Source organism: Coenobita brevimanus, chromosome 63 (assembly GCF_032717465.1).
Source record: "Coenobita brevimanus isolate Jiangsu-jjx chromosome 63, ASM3271746v2, whole genome shotgun sequence".
Lineage (NCBI taxonomy): Eukaryota > Metazoa > Arthropoda > Malacostraca > Decapoda > Coenobitidae > Coenobita > Coenobita brevimanus.
Genome location: NC_137016.1, coordinates 4,687,983 through 4,710,623, shown reverse-complemented (window position 1 = coordinate 4,710,623; position 22,641 = coordinate 4,687,983). Strand labels below are relative to the sequence as shown.

The following is a 22,641-nucleotide window of genomic DNA, read 5'->3' as shown; positions in this document are numbered from 1 at the left end:
GAGAGAGAGAGAGAGAGAGAGAGAGAGAGAGAGAGAGAGAGAGGGGCAAATAAAGAAAAGCCTCACAACTAAGTGGGGTATCTGGTGATGTTATTGGTACAGGGGGTGCTATTGATACAGGTGGTGCTATTGATGCAGGTGGTGCTATTGATGCAGGTGGTGCTATTGATTCAGGTGGTGTTATTGATGCAGGTGGTGCTATTGATGCAGGTGGTGCTATTGATGCAGGTGGTGCTATTGATGCAGGTGGTGTTATTGATGCAGGTGGTGTTATTGATGCAGGTGGTGCTATTGATGCAGGTGGTGCTATTGATGCAGGTGGTGCTATTGATGCAGGTGGTGCTATTGATGCAGGTGGTGTTATTGATGCAAGTGGTGTTGTTGATGCAGGTGGTGTTATTGATGCAGATGGTGTTATTGATGCAGGTGGTGTTATTGATGCAGGTGGTGCTATTGATGCAGGTGGTGTTACTGATGCAAGTGTTGTTATTGATGCAAGTAGTGTTATTGATGCAGGTGGTGTTATTGATGCAGGTGGTTTTACTGATGCAGGTGGTGTTATTGATGCAGGTGGTGTTATTGATGCAGGTGGTGTTATTGATGCAGGTGGTGTTACTGATGCAGGTGGTGTGGGTGCGGGCAGGATGGGGTGCGGTCGCCGGTGCGGGTGCTGGGCGCTGAGTGAGCTGGAGCTGGAGCGGGCACGACACCAGGCCACACTGGAGGAGAACACGCGATTCCAGATGCACATCAAGGTCAGCACTCACTACTCAGCACTACTCAGCACTCACGACTCTACTTCCCCCTTCACTCAGCACTCTACGTTCCTCAGCTCCTTGTGTTAATCAGCCCTTAGCACACTGTTGGCCAGCACTCGGCAGCATGGTATACTGGTCAGAACTAAGCACTGTGGGTCATCAGCACCCTATCTTGGTCAACACTTAGCATTCTAGATTCTTTAGCAACTTAAGACAATATCCAATATGCTATCTTCGTTAACACACTATAATGATATGAAAACACACTACATCTGTTATTTGTCAGCACGTTATATTGGTCAGCACGCTATATTGGTCAGCACGCTAGTACTCAGCATCGATTGACACACTACATTGGTCAGCAAGCTGTGTTAGCCAGCACGCTATATTGATCAACACATGCAATATATTGGTCATCACACTATACTAGTGATCGCTCTGTATTGGTCGTATTCTCTCTCTCTCTCTCTCTCTCTCTCTCTAAGAATCACGTTTTTTTTCCCTTCAACCACACGCAAACCAAGGGCCAGAGACCCCCAGACCTATATATATTCTGAATCAGGGTGACCCAAGGAAGGTTTTAGGGAAGTCAATATTCAGATCTGAGTCATTTGAGATCACCGGTAGAGTGTTGGCCTTATTTTTTGGCCCGGGCAACGCCGGGTACCCCTGTAACCCAGTTTTTGGCATGGAGACTCACATGACCTCCAGTTCGGACGTAGGCTATGTGAGGTTGACCTCAGAGGACATTTGAGGTCACCGGTCGGGGGTCATTTGAAGTCATCGGTAATACACGCTCGAATGACTGGACCCAGCAGCCCAGTTTTTGGCATGGAGACTCACATGACCTCCAGTTCGGACATAGGCTATTTGAGGTTGACCTCAGAGGTCATTTGAGGTCACCGGTCGGAGGTCATTTGAAATCACTGGTAACAGTAAACGTGTGCGCACAAATACTTTGCGTTAGGCTGCGAAAGCTGATATAGAAAGTTCCTGGACCTCTTATAATCCCTCAAAAGAGGTACGTTGGGCTTTCTAGAGTAGAAAGAAAGATTGAACTAGAAAAACAGGATTAAAGTGTTCGCCTTTTTGGCCCAGGCAACGCCGGGTACCCCTGCTAGTCACACTATTTTGGTCAATACATTATTAGGTCAACACACTATATTGGCCAATACACTGTTAGGTGACGTCAACACACTATATTGGTCAACACACTATACTGATGATCACACTATTGGTTAACACACCATACTGATGTTCACACTATTGGTCAACACACTATACTGATGATCACACTATTGGTCAACACACTATACTGATGTTCACACTATTGGTCAACACACTATACTGATGTTCACACTATTGGTCAACACACTATACTGATGATCACACTATTGGTCAACACACTATACTGATGATCACACTATTGGTCAACACACTATACTGATGATCACACTATTGGTCAACACACTATACTGATGTTCACACTATTGGTCAACACACTATACTGATGTTCACACTATTGGTCAACACACTATACTGATGATCACACTATTGGTCAACACACTATACTGATGTTCACACTATTGGTCAACACACTATACTGATGTTCACACTATTGGTCAACACACTATACTGATGATCACACTATTGGTCAACACACTATACTGATGTTCACACTATTGGTCAACACACTATACTGATGTTCACTATTGGTCAACACACTATACTGATGATCACACTATTGGTCAACACACTATACTGATGTTCACACTATTGGTCAACACACTATACTGATGTTCACACTATTGGTCAACACACTATACTGATGTTCACACTATTGGTCAACACACTATACTGATGTTCACACTATTGGTCAACACACTATACTGATGTTCACACTATTGGTCAACACACTATACTGATGTTCACACTATTGGTCAACACACTATACTGATGTTCACACTATTGGTCAACACACTATACTGATGTTCACACTATTGGTTAACACACTATACTGATGTTCACATTATATTGATCAACACACTATACTAGTCAGCACATTATATTGATCTCTCTTTGCTGATCACCACACTATATAGTTTAGCACTCATTGTTGGTCAGCACTCATTACATGCTGTTGGCTTTGAATCCGCACATGATATTCAGCAAAATAAATTGTTCAGCACTCAGCATACTATCTTGGTCGGCAGTCAGCATCGGAGTATGTTTTTCTGCCGTGGTCAGCACTTCATCTGAGTCACACTGATCAGCGCATTTAACACTAATATATGTCAGAGTTTTACGTCAACCTCTAGTGAGGAAGTAAACAACTGTGTGTGTGTGTGTGTGTGTGTGTGTGTAGCCTATTTGCAGTTTGTTTTCTCTGATCTATTTTAGATCGAATACCAACTCTCTCTCTCTCTCTCTCTCTCTCTCTCTCTCTCTCTCTTGATATCTATGTTTATACTAGCAGGGGTACCTGGCGTTGCCGGGCCAAAAAGGCGAACATTTTTATTCTATTTGTTCTAGGTCAGTCTTTCTTTCTACTCCAGAAAGACGACGTACCTCTTATGCCTTTAAAGAGGGATTATAAGAGGTCCAGGGACTTTCTATTTTAGCTTTCGCAGACTAACACACAGTATTTCTTAGCACTTGTTTACTATTACCGATGATCTCAAATGACCTCCGACCGATGACCTCAAATGACCTCTGAGGTCAACCTCACGTTGCCTACATCCTAACTAGAGTCGTGTGAGTCCCCATCCCAAAAATTGGGCTGCTGGGCCCAGTCGCTCGAGCGTGTATTATTACCAGTGACCTCAAATGATCGCCGACCGGTGACCTCAAATGACCTCGGAGGTCAACCTCACATAGCCTATGTCCGAACTGGAGGTCATGTGTCTCCATGCCAAAAATTGAGCTGCAGGGGTATCCGGCGTTGCCCGGACCTAAAAGGCGAACTTTCTACTGGTAACCTCAGATGACCCAAATATGAATTTTGACCCCCCTAAAACCATCCTTGGGTCACCCTGATTCAGAATATAAATGGGTGTGGGGGTAATTGGCCTTTGTTTTGGGCGGCACTGAAGGACAATCAAACAAAAAACGCGGCATATACCCTGTGTGTGTGTATATATATATATATATATATATATATGATAACATCATCATCAGCCGTTTGAGTATCCACTGCAGGACCGCCCTATCCCGACCGAAGTCGGGACGATACAGCCAATGTATCTCTACCATGTGGCTTAGACTGTCTGGTAGAGATTGTATGTAGGGTGAGAAGTGCTTGTAAGTGTGTGTGTAGTCTGTGAACCAAGTGTAATTGGCCCGCGCACGCCGAGTGGGTGCAAGCATACTTTACAATAAGCGACACTGGTTCAACCACAGCACCCCTTGTGTTCGCCAATGCAGTACGTAGCCGGGTGAACACTCCCAAAGATTATTACCCCTGGCAGGGCGCGAACCCTGGCCCATCCGTGTACGAAACGCACACTTTACCACTGTACCACAGAGGCTCCATATATATATATATATATATATATATATATATATATATAACTAGAAATCTATATATATATATATATATATATATATATATATATATATATATATATATATAACTAGAAATCTCTTCTTGCAGTAGCAAGAATTAAAAGACATCACAGGACAGAATAAATGAAAAATAAGCTTTTTCTAACATTGTCACTAGTAACCGATTGAACAAGATAACATTTATTGGTTTTATCTTGATACTTCCAGACGATTATTTTACAAGTAGAATCTCTAGTAGTGATGGGATAATGAAAGCTGTATCAGTCCCCGCCAGTATGAAAAGTCTATGTAATGTTTAATAAACCGTCAAGAGATGGCAAGAAAATAATATAGAAGACGATACTCTAATTTGGGGGATATAAGCCATTTTCTTGTCTTCAGGGCGGACATAATTTGTCTCCAGAATATAGATTTTGTTAAAATCAGCATTCGATTATACTGTTAGTACTACTCCCACAGTTATTATGGAAAATAAATACACAGAATACAAATTTCAACTTGATTCATAATTACTGCTACCATGAATATTGATTTTTTATTCAAAGATCGCTTGGACAACAACGACAGCTACAAGAACAGCTAATACTCTTGCAGCGCAACATCGTGGCAGTGCATCTAAATATAAGCCAACTTAATGTTACTCTCAGTTTCCTTCTAAATCTTGATAATCAGCCGTGCCGTGGCCAGTGCCTCACGCCATGTAATCTGTCTGTATGGTAGGCGGGACGGGACGGTTTGCGTAGATCCCATGATGTAGGAGAACACCAACACGCAACCCACTCACCGCCCTGCCAGACCTCCATCTCTACAACAACGCCTGAAAAATGCCTTCTATCTGGACGTCCTTTTTTAGGTACAGATACTCTGCTACATTCATGCACGATAAAAGAGAGTGTGATGTCAAGGAATTACAACATTTAAGTTCCTCCGGCAACTTGCAATGTTAGCAGTGTCTTGACAACGAGCAGATCGTGTCCGGAAATTCGATGGTCTTAATAGTAGGTGTAACATATAATTTTGTGATATTACGTTTTCAATAAAATTGCTCTGACTTACACAAACAACAAATCGATGTAAAACTAACCTGCTGAAAGGTTTTCCATGTTATCTTGTAGTTTGGCCTGCATATATTCTCTATCAAGATAGCTGCTTCACAGTCTAAAGTATATGACGTGGGAATTCAGACTGCTATAAGTTCACGCGGACAGAAAAATGGAGGTGTGTGTGTGTGTGTGTGTGTAGACTAATCTTTTGATAGGTGCTGATGTATATCATAAACCTCTACTTCAGCAGTATACGTCTTTTAAGTAAAGAATGAGGGAATCTAGAAAAAGACGGCGGAAAGGGTGAGAAAAGGAGGGGGGGGGGGTCAATCCGTACTGTTCTCTACTACCGTACCTATACAGATTGTATCTCCCCCTCCCCCCACCCTGGTACCATCAAATACACATCTATATGCAGGATAGTGTTCTCGTTCACTTCGCCCCTTCGAGTAATAATAATAATAATAATAATAATAATAATAAAAGGGGGGGGGGACATGAGCACTCGGAGTGCAACGTCTGAGCCATATAGTTCGTCTAAGGGTCTAGCAAGTTTGATCGAAATTAGATCAAAACTTTAATTTTTAGTTTTCCTTGTCCTCTGACCATGACCTTTGACCTATTGTGCTCAAAATTTAATCCATGTCAGACCTTCAACTCTTCCATTCAGTTTGGTCTAAATCGAATTACAACTGCTTGAGTTATAGGGTCGAACATTGACCTTTCCCTATGACCTTGACGCTTGCTAATTATTCTCAAAGTTGAGTCATTTCATCTCTGCCCTACCCTCACCCTTTCCACCAAGTTTGTCTCAAATCGAATCAAAGCTGTATAAAGTTACCTTGGCATGTGACCTTCCTCTTTGACCTTGCCTGTTGGCTGGTTATTCTTAATATCGAATCCCTTTGTTCTTGCCTTATCTTCTACCTTTCCATCAAGTTTGGTCTAAATCGAATCAAAATGTTTGTACTGATGCTGTCATGTAACCTTCACCTTTGACTTCGTCCTGTGATCTTTCTTACGGATTGAATGTTCTTAAAACCGAATCTTATCGTATCTTCCTTAACCCCAGTTCTTCTGCCAAGTGTTTAAGTCGGATCAAAACTAAGTTGATCTTTCCACAGTGTCAAACATACAGAAAATGTGGTTGAAATGGTGAACATTCTTAACGATTACATTGCGTCTGTTTTTACAATAGAAAACATCAACAGAAGCCTACTGTCGCCATTAAACCAAGCAAATAGCACCGTCCTCAGTAACTATACTATCCACAATAGCGATATCCTTTCAGCCATAAATACAGTAGTACAAACATAAACAAAACCCCTGGCCCAATAAAATATCACCAAGAATTCTCAAAGCAAAAAACAATTACTGTTGCCACTCTGTCATATTCAGTAAATCGTTAAATACTAGGAAAGTCCCACACGAATGGAAAATAGCAAATGTAACACCAGTTTTTCAAAAAATGGGATATAGGTCGCACCCAGGAAATTACAGATCAATCAGCTTAACATTAGTAGTGTGCAACTTAATGGAAACAACCATAAGAGATAAAATAGTTATTATCTAGAAGAAAATAATATAATTAAAGACTCGCAGCATGGATTCAGACATTGTCGTTCATGCTGGACTTCTTCCATGGTGTTTACAAATCATATGACGACTCAAGAGCAGTAAATATAAATTACCTCGACTTTCAGAAAGCATGTGACACTGTCCCTTACAAGTGTCTCATATGCAAAATCGAAGCCCTTCGAATAAAAGGAAATACGCAGAAATGGTTACAATTCTGGCTCTCCGACCGAAAACAGCGAGTTGCGATAAATGGTTAAGAATACAAATGGCGTAATGTGATTAGTGGCGTTCCCCAGGGCTCAGTACTTGGAGCGATACTTTTTATTATCTACATAAACGACATACATGAGGATCTAAATTGTAAAATATCCAGATTTGCAGACGATACTAAAATAACCAATAAACTAACTTCTAAGTTACAGTGGCAGCAGTTACAAAATGACCTTAATACTTTGGCAAGCTGGACAGAAAAATGGCAAATGAAATTCAACATACAAAAATGCAAAGTGCTTCATACTGGAAATAACAACGCCCATGCGAATTACAAAATGAACAATATCCAATTATCAAGTACAGACAATGAAAAGGATCTTGATGTGATAATATCAAATGACCTAAAACCGAATAAGTACACTAGTTCACCGAGGTGGTTAACACTGCAAACAAGCTGGTGGGTTTTACTGGAAGAACTTTCGAGTTTAAATCGGAAAAAGTCATACTTGCCTTGTATAACTCGCTAGTGGGCCCCCATCTCGAGTACTGTGTGCAGTTCTGGTATCCATACTACAAAAAGGACAGAGCAAAGAATCACAAAAATACCATGACTGAGAAACAAACTATGTGAGGAACGCCTTGAAGAACTTCAATTATTTAACCTATCAAAACGCAGGCTAAGAGGTGACCTGAAGTCTTCAAAATCACAAAGGGATATGACAACATAGACATGAACTGATATCTTGAAAAAGACCGGTTGAGTCAAACCAGGAATAATGGCTGCAAAATTATGGGAAAGTGTTTCCAATCCCATGAGGCAAAATACTTCCACAACAGAGTCGTAAATATCTGGAACAGTTTACCTTCAGATTCCACGAACAGTAGGCTATCTCAATTAAGACATTTAAAAACAAGATAGACAAATTTTTGCACAGAATCCTCAGTCGACTCTTTTTCTGTCCAAATAACTTACCAGCCACTTGTAAGTTCATTCCCCTCTGTCTACGAGACACCCCGTAAACTTAACGTACCCGTACATAGTGTCACATCACATCATTATATATTTTTCATTTCATTAAATGCAAATAAAGTAATATAAGCACAGACTAGGATATACACAGATATCCCTGAGTTAACGGTCACTAGGCTGCTCTTACTTTCGACCTGTGATGGACTGCGGATCACTGAGGGTCCCTGTTAGTTAAGTGACCACCATCGGGATTTTTCTTTAGTGTACCAGAGATCATTGCTTCAGAAGGAAGCTTGTGTACTTGTCCCGCATGGGAGAGTTCCTTGTCTCTGTGGAGTGAACGGAGCTGGGGCCTGACTGAATGCTGCTACGTTAAAAGCACCAGGCAAGGCTACCACACCACCCCTGAACATCCACAGTGTATGCTGTGCAATTTCCACGTTATGTCTACAGACGCCTCGTTAGCTCAACGTACCCGTTAATAATGTCACGCAGTAGTTATTTGTTTATTTGATCACTTTCTCTTTCAGGTTGTTCAAACTGGTAGCTTATAGATAAAGTATTATAGAATGTAACTTTTCCTTTTTAGTTTTTCCTATGAAATTGCCATGTCAGTTTTTCAATGCTGCATGGTGGTCTTCACTTTTTTCCTGGAGGGTTTGGAGGCGGGGGGAAGCCTTCTTTCTTTACTATCCTTGTCGTTCACCATGCAGAATTAGAACTTGTAGTCACAGTCAGGTCTGTAACAAGCAAACTCGAAAGGACCATATGGTCTGTTGCTGTTTGTATTACTTTGTATTTCCTCTTCCTTCTTCTCCTCCTTTTTATCTCCTTCAACCCTACCACCTCAGTCCTCCACGCCTTATGTTATCCACCTTCTTATTCCTCTTTCTGTCACCCTTATTTCTCTCTCCTTCTCTTCTTTGCCTCTAACTTCTCATCTCACCTCAGAGCCTACGTTCTCTTTTTCACTACTTCTCCAGCTCCTTCTCTTCACTTTACCCTCCAGGACCTAAGTAACGAGCTATCTACCCTTCTCTCCTCCTCTTCTGCTTCTCCACTTCCTCCTCCTCATCTTTGCCTCTAATCCCAACACCTCTGTCCCAAAGGACCTGCGTGACGAGCTTGCCACTCTACACAGCACCGTGGGTGAGCTGGAGCGTCGCTACTCAGACCTCTCAGCCCGATACCGCACCACCGTAGCCAGTCTGGATGACGTGAGTAGATTACGTTTCTTCACTCCTTTCCTCTCTCCATCCCTCCGCCTCCAGCTAGCATGTATGCCCTTACAGACCATATTATGTCTCCATCCATTTTTACCTGCAGCGATAGTCAGCAGGCTAATGAGTGGCCAGCGTTCTTCTCCTGCTTCTGGGGGATTTGTGAAAAGGAGGCCTTTGGAGACATAAAAGTGGTACTATAGAAGGTAATTTGACATGAAGAATCCAAATTTGCCATCAGCTGACACCTGAAGTGGTGCCATCTGGCGACAACTTTAGCAAAACTACTTCATTTGAGCCCATTAAGACATAAAAGTAGTCCCATATAAGGTTATTTGGCATGGAGAATCCAAAACTGTAACAAGAGCCCCGCCGCAGGTCCCAGAGCAATTTTACTCTTGTTTATGTCTTCCACTCAGGCCAGTCTTACCCTGTTACGATACTTCATCACATCAACTTAACCTTATTTCTCATGTATCCTACGTGATCTAATATACTCTAATTTTGCCCCCCACCCCCACGCGCACGTGTGTGTAGCCGATTTTGATAAAGGATTTCGAAGAAATTGGCAGGATGGTTGCAGTGGGTCACACAGATGGAGCCGTTTGAATTTCAAGTAGAATGAAATTTTCTAAAGGGGTGTTTTAACCCCTAGGTTAACTGTTTCCCTACGTGGAATGCGTCAGAGATTTTTCGTGGATTTTCCTGAGTTTCCAGAGGAGCAAGTGCTGAGTGGCCCAGTAGGTCCGCAAAGCTCTTGTCTGTATCTATAACTGATCTTATTCAGGACCAGAATCAGAGAGAGAGAGAAAAAAAAGTTCCACTCAGTATGCCTCCATTCCATTCGACTCCGATCATACATCATGAGGTAATCAGTACAAGCAGGGCCGGATCCAGCACTTTGAAAAGAGTTAGGGGGCGTGATTCCTAGCGGAACGATTACAAATTTGAATTCATACTGACTCAATACCAGATTTCTCAGTGTTTATTACCTAATCCTCTTTTCATTGAAATGATTGTATGATTACATCTGTGTATGATATTCACTGCAAACATTTTAAGTAAATTTGCTCTTTTATTGTATCATTTGTCTACCGAAAATGGAGAGAAGGTGCGTACGCGGCCCACTCACCCCCGTATCTGTAGCTGATAAGTGTTACCGTCGACACTTCCCTAAACTTCCATGTCTTCTTTGTCTATCAGTTTTTTGTAGCTTATTGCCCCTCTGTATATAACACACACACACACACACACACACACACACACACACACACACACACACACACACACACACACACACACACACACACACACACACACACACACACACACACACACACACACACACACACACACACACACACACACACACACACACACACACACACACACACACACACACACACACACACACACACACACACACACACACACACACACACCGCTCGCTGGTGCAGTGGTAACGTTCTCGCTTGCCAACTGGTGGACGGGAGTTCGCGCCTCGCTCAGGTTGCGAAAAGTTTCACTGACGAAGTGGGTGGTTACTGTCCCCCTTGAGCAAGGGGACGGGTGTGTGCGTGTGTGAAGGTCACAGCCTTGCCCTTAGATCGGACTATATGAGCTCTTAGCTCCCTTCCGGGAGGGTAAAAGCTGACGATCACGACCATCAAGTGATCCTGACCGACCCGGTGAATTACACACTTCGTAACAGATAAACTTTTTGCAATATTTCCTTTGTCTATGGATATAACCTAAGGCGCTCAACAAGTCTTCATTATGTCCCAGTGTGAAAGAAATATAGGACATAACGAAATTTCTAACGAAATGAAAGAATAACGGTGGCTGAAGTGACATGGAAAAAAAGTTAGAAATGGAAGTAGGCGATATTCGTGCTCAACAGAACAAAGTAATCGATACAGCGTGACCTAGATTGGTTTGTCCTCCACTGTGACCCAACTCGCTGGCCGCCTCCTCTTGTTATGACCTCATCCCTCCCCTCTCCCTTTCCCTGCAGGTGAACGACACCACTGAGCGGCTGAAGGACCACTCATCTGACCTAGTGGACCAAAACCGACGACTGAGAGCCAACTGTGACAAGCTGGAGGAGGAGGTAGGTGCAGTGCAGGTCTGATTTATATTACTTCTTCAGTATGCTGACGTCCTTTATTGGCATCGTGTTCTTACCATTGTCATATATATATATATATATATATATATATATATATATATATATATATATACATATATATATATATATATATATATATATATATATATATATATATGTGTGTGTGTGTGTGTGCCTCAATCCCGTAATGGGTGGTCACAAAGAAATCGCCTCCATGTCGCCCTGACCCCTGCCAATTCGCTGCCCTCCCCCCAACCCACACATCCCTCTCTCATATACCTCGCCACTCCATCCTTCTATCTCATCCTTGGTCTTCCCTTACCTCCCCTCCCTCCTATACCTCACTTATATACATTCTCCTAATTAGTCTCTCACTCTCCATTCTCTCCACATGACCAAATCACTTCATTGTATTTCTCCTAATGCGTCCTATCACATTAACATCCACACCACAACGTTCCTTTACTTCCTCATTCGTCGGTCTTTCCTTGTAACTTCACATGCTCCTCTCAAATAACTCATTTCCACTGCTCTCACTCTTGACTTGTCTCCTTCCAACAAGGTCCAAGCTTCACTTCCATATGTTAGATTTGGTATCATTATCATATCATGCAACAACTTTTTTTACTTCTATGCTCACCACCGTATTTCTTATCCCTGCATTCAGTGAATCGGCAGTTTGTCTTCCTTGTTGTACCCTTTCAAGCACTTCATCTTCCAAACTTCCAGCCTTACTCATCACACTATCCAAGTACTTAAATGCACTCACATTTTCAATTTCCTCACTATCCAGCCTCACTGTACATTTATGACTTCATTTCTCACGAAGAACACTACTTTTTTCTTTCCAACATTCACCTCTAGATTCCGTGTCCTACAAACTCTCCTAACCTCACTCACCAAGCCTTGCAGTTCGCCTTCGTCTTCACTTAACAATACAGTATCATCTGCAAACAACAGAACAGTAAGTTTACAAACGCTGCCCTCATTTTTTAGGGCCGCTCCGTCATCCGCTGCCCTATCTTGTATCTCTTATAACTCCATCCATATACAAAGTGAACAACCATCGAGACGTGAGACGTCGCTGCTTCAATCAAACATTTAGACAGAAAAATTCACTCAGTTCGCCATCCACACGTACTGCAACAACTTCCCAGTTACTAAATATATGGTACTATTTTCCACATTCCTTGTATATCCACCCTGTCATGTGCTTTCTCCACATCCTTGCGGGCCGCAAACAACTTCTTTCCCTTGTTTAGAAACTTTTCCCCTTAACATCTTAAAATGAATGTCTACTCAACCCCCTCCCTTCATAAAACCTCCCCGTTCTTTTCCAACTTATTCCTGTTATTTCCCTAAATTTGTGAATAAGTATCCTACTCTCTCTCTCTCTCTCTCTAAATTCGTATCCATAGGCTAGAATTTTTATACATGCTGATGATTTCATTACAGGTTTTCCAATTGGCATTTATATAATTCCATATCTTTGATGCCCTATCAACTATACTACTATAGGCTACTGGGGAACATCGCCAAGCATCATGAATATCACACCCATGAAATAAATTCTCTTGTCTGTGGAAGAAGTTCCACTCAGCTGAATGAAATTGTTTTTTGACAGGTAAACATAATGAATAATTATGGCGCCATGCTTTTAAGGAATTCTCATACTGAGCTTGGCCACGGTACAGTACAATACTCATGTGTTCCGTGGACTGACAGTGCCAAAACCAGCTACAGCAATAATTTCCCAACAGCTGCTGGAGGCTGTTGAGAAAAATGAAATCCAACTTGTGTCATAAGATTCGTCACAATGTGAGTCTCAACTTGAACTCTAATTTACTCCTGGTGAGTTTGCTGTCAAAGAGTGATGACTGAGTTGCGTTGCCTGACTTCACTCTCACGGTACTACTGTGAGGTAATAGAGGGTAGTATCTACTAAAATTAACAATAGCCATCCATCTACTGTCTACTGTACAATGTATGTTGTTAGGCTGAATAAATTTCACACGTGTGCCCCAACTACCCAAGTCCTGCAGTTATTAAAAGTACTTCTAAATACATTAATGTGAATTTTAAAATAGCTTTACATACATACTTAGTCATTTGGCTTTCACATATTTTCTCAGCTGAACAAAATCACTTTGTACTGGATTTGCAAGAATAAATGCCTTTAAACGAATCTAGTAAAGCAAATGGATTCAGGGAAATACACTCTGACTCACTGACCGATAGGAATTCTCCAAGCTGAACTAAATTGTACAGTATCATCCTGAACAAAATGCTTAAGTAAGTCCATATCCACAAAAGAATTACACTGTGCTCACCTTTTCAGTGGCATGATCCCTCTCCTCAGCAGTCTTACGCCATTACGCTCGTAGACTTGGCAGATTTTCTAGCATCTCTTCTTTGTTTTATCAGCTTTTTTCTGTCAACGTCATATAAATGTACAGTAATTTTGTATGTTGTTCACACCAAATATGTCGATGATAAAATTATATGAAAGCCACATACAGGAATACAAGGTGAAGTAGTAACAATAAAGTACATACGAAAAGGAGCTACAAAAGCTCCTAACACCACAAGAATACCATATACAGTCTTTAAGTAACATGATCAATTCTCAGCTAGAAAAAAAAAAAAAATGTCTTGCACCAGCTGGAATAGAAAAAAGAAAACTGTTCAAACTGTGACAGGGTTAATGGTGCCAGCAGTAACTATCTCACTCTCCTATGGCAAGTGTCGGATTACCCAACAGGCACAGCAGGTACGTGACTGAGGCCCCCACACTTGAAGCGGTCTCTAAAAACGAAAAAGATAAACGATGAATATTACTGTAGACGGCATCATATAAAATCTAGTGATGGTCGGGAGCAGATTAACCACTTGGCTAAATGGACTGCAGCCTAGGGTTCCCACCCAAGAAGGGGTCCCCATTCATCAGATTTATCTACTAGTATCTATCTATTACCATACGCAATAATCCCGTAAGGGATGATCGTTTGTCTCTGAGTTAGTTGTTTTATGGGAAGGAGGCACTAACCCTTCACCACCCACTTGATGACACGTAGGGAACACGTATGGGTTGGTTGTATGGTTACCACCCAGCGATGTAAATGGTTTCCTGTCTTACAGGAAACCATTTGGCTTGCTACTTAATGTAAGGCAGCTTGGGCAAAGTCTGAGTCACAGAGACAATTACTTGATAACCTAAATCATGGGGAAAGGAAAAATATATTTAGGGTGGCAGGTCAGGTGAAGAGGGATAATCGGGATATCATAGGTGAGCAGTGTGTGAAGAATGATGAAGGAAGGGTAGTGGTGAACAGTGAGGATATTAAAGATGCATGGAGAGAGCATTATAACCGGTTGTTGAATGAGGAGTTTGACTGGGACAGGGAAGGTTTCGAGCCAGCAGATCCAGTGTCTGGCCCTTGGCCTTTGATTGATACTGCTACTGTGAGTGAGGCAATAGGCAGGATGAGGGTGGGGAAGGCAGCAGGTGTGTCTGGGTTGACTGCCGAAATGTTGAAGGCCTCAGGCGATATAGGGGTGAGTTTAGTCACTGACCTGATAAATAGGATTATTTATGAGTGTGTTGTCCCAGATGATTGGCTGAAGAGCGTAATTGTAAATGTGTATAAAGGGAAGGGTGATGCCCTGGAAAGAGGGAATTATAGAGGTATAAAGCTTTTAGATCAGATAATGAAGGTAATGGAGAGAGTTTTAGAAGGTATGATTAGAGAAAGAGTGAATATTGATGAGATGCAGTTTGGGTTTATGCCAGGTAGGGGGACCACTGATGCCATATTCATTGTTCGACAGCTCCAGGAAAAATATATTGGTAGGAGAAGGGATCTTTATTTTGTTTTTGTTGATTTGGAAAAGGCCTTTGACAGAGTCCCTAGAGAGGTGGTGAAGTGGGCAATGAGAAAGCTTGGCTTGGAGGAGTGGCTGGTTAGGGTGGTTATGGCCATGTATGTGGGTGCTCACACCCAGGTGAGAGTGAATGGAGATTTGAGTGATGGGTTTTCCGTGAATGTTGGTGTGCATCAGGGGTCAGTCTTGAGTCCCATGTTGTTTATCATGGTACTTGAAGCCCTTTCACGTGACTTTGGAAGCGGACTCCCGTGGGAGTTGTTGTATGCTGATGATTTGGTGTTGATTGCAGAGAATGAAAGGGAGGCGGAGGAAAGGTTTAGGAAGTGGAGAGATGGTATGGGGCAAAAGGGTTTAAGGGTAAATGCAGATAAAACAAAAGTGATGATATCTAGGGTTGGTGGCGGTACTGTCAAAGACGAGGGAGAGTGGCCATGTGCAGTTTGCCACAAGGGCGTGGGAAGTAATTCCATCTTGTGCGGTGTGTGTGATAAATGGGTGCATAAGAGATGTAGTGGTATCAGAGGTAGACTGCGAGATATTGCTGATTTTATGTGTACGGCGTGCCGGGGTGAGCAGGTGGAGATCGTCAGACGTGAAAGAATTGAACTTGCTGGTGAATCTCTTGAGTGTGTGGAAGAGTTTTGTTATTTAGGAGACATGTTGTGTGCTGGAGGTGGGGCTGGAGCTAGCTCTGTGGCTAGGGTGAGAAGTGGTTGGAAGAAGTTCAGGGAGCTCTTGCCTCTCCTGACATTGAGGGGCTCTCCCTACGTGCTAAGGGGTCTTTGTATGCAGCGTGTGTTAGGAGCGTAATGCTGTATGGCAGTGAGACCTGGGCAGTGAAGGAGGAAGACATTCGCCGGCTCAGACGTACAGAAATGACAATGATTAGGTGGATGTGCAGTGCGTCCCTGCGTCCAAGGCCTGGAGGGGCTGGGTTTACAATGGAAGAGTTGAGAGGTAGGATGGGACTGGAGTGTATTGGTGTTGTGATGAGGAGAGGTAGATTGAGGTGGTTTGGACATGTGGAGAGGATGGGGGATGATAGTTGGGTGAGGAAGGTGAGAAGTGTTAATATTGGGGGTGGGGTTATGAGGGGTAGACCGAGAAAGACATGGGACGAGGTCATTAAGTGTGACCTTAGGGTTAAGGGACTGAACAGGGAGGCTGCAATGGATCGTGCAGCGTGGAAAGCCGCCATTAGGTGACCAAGGCCGACACATGCAAGCATGTTGGAGCCTTTAAAAACGAAAACGAAACGAACCTGAAAAGGAAAGAGGAGTAATAAAAAGTGATTGGAGAGATGGGAGAAATTGGAAGAGACGGCAGATACAGAAAAGAGTGATAAAGGTGAAGGAAGAAGTAGGCAGCACTATATCAAGTGAGTGGATGATGGTGGCCACCATAAAGAATATACAAATGAAAATAAATAAATGGATAATTGATAACAACTACAGGAGTTGGCATCATACAAAATCGAATTATGGTCATTAATATATTTACATGCAGGTGCCTATCCTGGGTAGGGGGCCCCATATCAAGTTAGGCTAGGGTCCCCAGCAAGGTTGATCTGGCCCTGCCTATGACTCACTCGCAGCTAAATAATATCATCTGACACCAGCTGAAACAGAATATTACAATGGTCCTGATTTTTTAGTTAATAGGCTAATCCCACTCGATGCCCTTTTTCATGCTCTCTGTTATTCTTTACCAGGCGAGACTACTAAGAGAGGAGTTAGACGAGGCTCGAGGAAGGGCAGAAGACGAACACCGACGGCGGATATCAAGCGAGGTGAGCCTGACACGTGACCTGGCCGACACAGAACGGAAATTTGAGGTGAAACTCCGACGTGCGCACTCCCTACACGACCTGGACAAACAGCATCTGAGGCACGATGTGGACCGCCTTCAGCACGCCCTCCACCGTGAAAAGAAAAGCCACCAGATGACGCTGCGAGAGTACCACCGCCACTACCCCTTCACCTACTGCCTCCCTCACCATGTATATAACTGCCACGTCTGCTATCACGACCCAATGTTACTTGACTAGCACTACAGTTATTACTACTTGTGAACCCCCAGTACACACGTAGGCTACACTCATTATCTTTGATTTTGTGAAATCCGATTATATTATTTGTTTAGAAATAATTATATTCATTAATTTAATTAAACTACGATTGTTCCCCATTAGCTCTTGGAATTATTTTTAAATACTATACATGTCCCAAGCTGCCATAAATCTTTAAAAGTTAATTTTGAGGAGACTACAAATTGTCATAAAGAGAACGAGCCTTCCGAAGTACAAAGCAATTTCATGATATCTATAGAAATGACCTTACTTTTGGTAGCATACAGATTATCATGTAGTTCCTTTTATACATAAGTGTATGGGAAGATATTGCACTGGGGGGCGGAAGGAGTCTGGCCAGAAAATACTCAAAGTTGCCCTGATCTCCAAATGAATAATAAATAAATTTATATGTAAGCAATAATACAAAAGTCAAACCTAACGTACACTAGAATAAACTGATATACTGAGAAACCATAAATTTATTTGGAAACAACATAGAAAACCTGATGTAATATTATGTACAGTAGTAGTAGTAGTAAATACGCATAGTAAACATATATGAGTATATAAATAATATATAATTTGTGATAATATGTCCTAAATAAGTTTTGGGAGAATGTAGATGAGCACTTGGAAAAAACTGAAAGGCGAGAGTGTTTTCGATTGGAGATACTTGTACGAATGCAGAAGTGGGGTAGACGGGTTGGTTGGTAGGTGGGATGTACCCAATAAGTGTATGGAAAGGGTAGATCTGATGGACATTTGTCCCGGGAACGGCTTGGCAACAGCCAATACGTTCTTCAGACACAAAATGATCCACAGGTATACACTGTGAGTGACAAAGATGAGTGGTAAGGTAGATGAACAGAAAACAATAATTTATCTGTGTGTGTGAGCGATTGATAAGATCTGTACTGGGCTCGAGAATGAATGGAAGTTCGGGGAATGGATTATCAGATCACTACAACCTAGAGTAGTATAAGGGTGCAAAAGCACTGGGTGACCAGAGGTAGTGAAAGACAGGGGGAAGTAGTCCTTGCCAAGAAAAAAAAAAAAAAAAAGGAATATAAGAGAGAAGTGGAGAAGCAACTGAATAGATATGATTTGGAGCAGATTATGGGGTGGATGACATGTGTAAGATATTCACAGAAGAAGTCTGTGCAGAATGTTAGACAATGTGTGGGGTGAAGAGAAGATGAAAGGAGCAGCAAGGAACAGCGTAATGGAATGGAAAGGTGAAACAAGCTGTAGCAGAGAAGAAAGCATATACTGACTGGATGGGAAATACTGGAATGGAGGGTGTTGTGAGATGGAAAAGTTATATGTGGAGAAGGGGTGAGAAGTGAAAAGAGTAATAAGAGTGAGTAAGAAATGAGTGGATGAATCTGGAAGAAGCTCAAGAGTAAAGAGGATCGAGAATGTAAGAAACTGTTTAGGACGGAGGCCAAGAAAGAAATATGAGATGATAAGAGAGCCCATAGAGGAATGGAAGATAAACACGGCAGAATACTGGTGAACAAAGGGGAAAAAGTGAGCATACTGAGAAAATATCTCCAAGAACTGCTGAATATAGGGAACGCAAGTAGCTCGGTGGGTGTACAATGAAGCCCTGGTATGCGATTGGGTTAGGTGAAGTGAAAACTTATCATATACCGAGAAATTGCACAGAGGTCGATTTAGGATGTGTTCAATGGGGATATGGAGGGGATCAAGGCCATGTAACCTAAAATCTCACACATTTCTGCCACCCACCAAAAATTCTGCATTTCCTAAGCTGATTTGAGCCATCACCAAGGGTCCCCCTGAGGCTGGGGGAGAGCAAAGTGGTGTTTTCCAAGTCACAATTTTCAGTATTTCACACAGAAAAGTTATATCTCTGCTTAATATCGCACACTACACTTCATCATGCATTTGCAATAGCAATGGTGTTTTGATCTGCATGTAAACACTGGGTGGCCATCTTGACCCACACATAATTATGACTGTTGGCTTAAACAGGCGGCACGTGTCTGCAGGGGATTATCATTCGAAAAAAATCATACAAGTGACTATCACTATCGGTAACCGGAAACTGGGTACTTGTATAAGTTTTCGTCAGTCGTTCTATTGATCAACTTCATATTCGACCATCACATACTGGGGTGTGCCTGTACATGGTTGTGAAATATCCGGAAAAAGAAGAGAGGCGAGGAGGGGGAAAGTGATCAGAGGGATGGGAGAATTTGAAGCAAAGAAGAAAGCGTAAATGATGAAAGCCCCAGGAACTGATGGAGTGTGTGATGCACTGTTATCATATAGGGGAGACGAGATGATTGAATGGATATGGAAGATATGCATATTGGCCTGGGAGGATGGTAGGGTCCCGGAGAGAGAAGAGTGTGGTAGTTATTGGGGTATTTGTCTTCTCAGTGTAATAGGAAAAATATGTGGTAGGATACCTATCAACAAACCTAAGGAAATAAACAAGGAAATATATGGTGAAAAACAACAGGTATTAAGGAAGTGAGGTGGTTTTGCAGATCAAATACGGTATTTATTCCCAGATGTTAAGTGGAAAAGTATCTAGAGAAGGAAAAGAACTTGTATGCTGCTTTCATGAATCTGGGGAAAGCATATGACAGAAAAGATGGACAAGGAATTTGGAAACATTAAAAATGTGTGCACTGGATGGGAAATTGTTGAATGCTGTGAAGTGTATGTATGATGAAGCCATGGCTGTAATCCCTGCGGATACAGAACTGAGTACTTTGATCTGAACAGCGGACTGAAAGAGGGATGTGTCATGTCTCCATGACTTTTCACTTTACATATGTGTGGAGTTGTAAAACAGATACTGTACAAGGTAGGGCAGTGAATGTTGGAGTGTCCCTAATGAGACTGGGTAGCTTCTGCAAATTTCTTGTACAGTAGGCCTACTCTCGTTTGTTGACAATGCTGTTAGGTGAATATGAATAGGAGCTGCAACACTTGGTGAGGGAGTTTGAGAGAGTGTGTAAGAAATGGAATCTAAAAGTGAATGCAGAGGAGTTCGAGTTATGGTCTTTGAGAGAAATGAGGTCAGAGAATGCACAGTGAGGCTAGGTGGTGAGGAAATGGAGTATGTGAGTGAATTCAGGTGTGATGAGCAAGAAAGGATGTTTATAGGTGGAAATGCTTGAAAGGGTACAACAGTGAAGAACGGCTGCTGGTTCGCTGAAAACACTGATAAGGAATAGGGAAGTGAGCATGGAAATAAAAAAGTCGCTGCATGACATTAACGTAATTCCCACTATAACATACGGAAGTGAAAGGGTACAACAGTGAAGAATGGCTGCTGGTTCGCTGAAAACACTGATAAGGACTAGGGAAGTGAGCATGGAAATAAAAAAGACGCTATATGACATTAACGTAATTCCCACTATAACATACGGAAGTGAAACTTTGACCCTGTTGGAAGGACAAAAATGAAGAATGAAACCAGTGAAAAATAGTTATCTAAGAGAAGCACGTGGAGTTCCACGTGCTTCTCTTAGAAAGAGAAATGTTGAGAAAGCAAAGGAGCATTGTGGTATTGATAAGGTTATGACTGAAAACGTTGAATGAAATACTCTGAGATGGGTTGGTCATGAGATGGGTTGGTCATGTGTTGAGGATGGGGATTGAAAATGTGATTACAAGACTGTATGTGAGTGAGGTGGAGGGGTGAGGGGGAAGGCAAGACCAAGGGTGAATTGGAGGGATGGAGTGGAGAGAGATATGAGAGAGGGGGGTGTGAGTTGGAAGGATGGCAGCCAAATGGCACAGCACAGGGTAACATGGAGTCACTTTGTTTTTTGCCACTCCTTTTGGGATTAAGGCATCTGGCTATAGGTAGACAGACAGATAGAATTTATGTGCTTAAAATATCATACTTAGGCTTGCATTCATGCAAAAACTGACACTCAGCAAGGAATAAGTATCAAAACAAACCAAAAACAATTAGATCAGTTTACTCTTACACAAGGAGGATACAGTAAACTCTCAATTATCCGTCATTGCAATATCCGGCCCAATGCAAAATCCTGGGCTTTTAGCTTGGCTCTACTAAAGCAATATCCAGTGAAATTATGTAATATCTGTCTCAGAAACGTTAAGCAATTCTGCCCTATGACTCGGACACAGGACCCAACTGGTGTGCAGGCAGAATTTTTCACTGATTTCATCCATTGAAATAAGCTCTATGCCCTATTTTTATACCAAATAATATATACAAGAAAGAAATAAGGTAAGTGAGAGTGCCATACACCTAGAATTGGCTAATTATCACCTGACAATACCTCACGTGCACTCGTTCGCTAATTTTTGCTGTTTATTTCCCCTTGAAATATGCTGTATAATCTATTTTTGTAATAAAAATATATATAAGAAAGGAAGAGAGAAGCCTAAGTGATATTTACATTCACCTGGAACTACCTAATTATTGCAGGCCACCACACTGTATTCTACGCTAAGTAAATCTTTCCTGGAATTTTCCACTGATTTCATCCATTGAAATAAGCCCTGTGCCCTATTCTTATACCAAATAATATACACAAAAAAGAAATAAGGTAAGTGATAGTGCCATACACTTGGAATTGGCTAATTATCACCTGACAACACCTCACGTGCACTAGTTTGCTAATTTTCGCTGTTTATTTCCCCTTGAAATATACCGTATAATCTATTTTCGTAATAAATATACATACTGTATAAGGAGGGAAGGGAGAAGCCTAAGTGATATTTACATTCACCTGGAACTACCTAATTTATACTGTATTGTCTAGATTTCCTGCCAATCATTTCACTGCTATATATTAGCTGCTGTCAAGAGGCTGACATTGGCAGTAACGCATTTCCCTAGGTAGGCCACCCCGGCCCACCCTTATCAGTTCACTGTCATCTTCCAATGTGAAGGCACGTCTGTTTGCTCCTGCTAACTTCAGCCACTTTTCACCTCCATGCAAAGGGCCCAGTGACCTTTACCCCCTACTAAACCTCGTGTGGAAAGAGGTAAAGGGCTGACAATTGATAAAAGAGTGACTACGATCTTTCTATTGAGTAAAACAGTGCAAGTGGAATTGTAAATAATGTGTAAATAATGTGTAAACAGCAAGTGAAAGTAATGAATGTAAATATACGTGAACAGTGGAAAATAGTTTTATAAGTTACTTTAAGTGACAGTGCATAACACAGTGTAAATAAAATAGAAATGTA

At 41.9% G+C, this 22,641-nt stretch overlaps 1 protein-coding gene across 1 annotated transcript; it reads left to right on the top strand.

Annotated features, from left to right (window-relative positions):
• The first annotated feature begins 644 nt into the window (after positions 1 to 644).
• On the top strand, positions 645 to 17,406 carry LOC145404505 (uncharacterized). Its single transcript, XM_080276077.1, has 4 exons — positions 645 to 755; positions 9,236 to 9,343; positions 11,361 to 11,456; positions 17,071 to 17,406. Exons 1-4 carry the CDS (start codon positions 645 to 647, stop codon positions 17,404 to 17,406), a joined length of 651 nt encoding a protein of 216 aa, XP_080132203.1.
• Positions 17,407 to 22,641: the final 5,235 nt, after the last annotated feature.

Coding starts and splice junctions, on each gene's coding strand:
- LOC145404505 (XM_080276077.1), top strand. CDS start 645: ATGGGGTGCGGTCGCCGGTGCGGGTGCTGGGCGCTGAGTGAGCTGGAG. Junction 756..9,235: donor GATTCCAGATGCACATCAAG/GTCAGCACTCAC, acceptor TCTGTCCCAAAG/GACCTGCGTGACGAGCTTGC. Junction 9,344..11,360: donor CCGTAGCCAGTCTGGATGAC/GTGAGTAGATTA, acceptor CTTTCCCTGCAG/GTGAACGACACCACTGAGCG.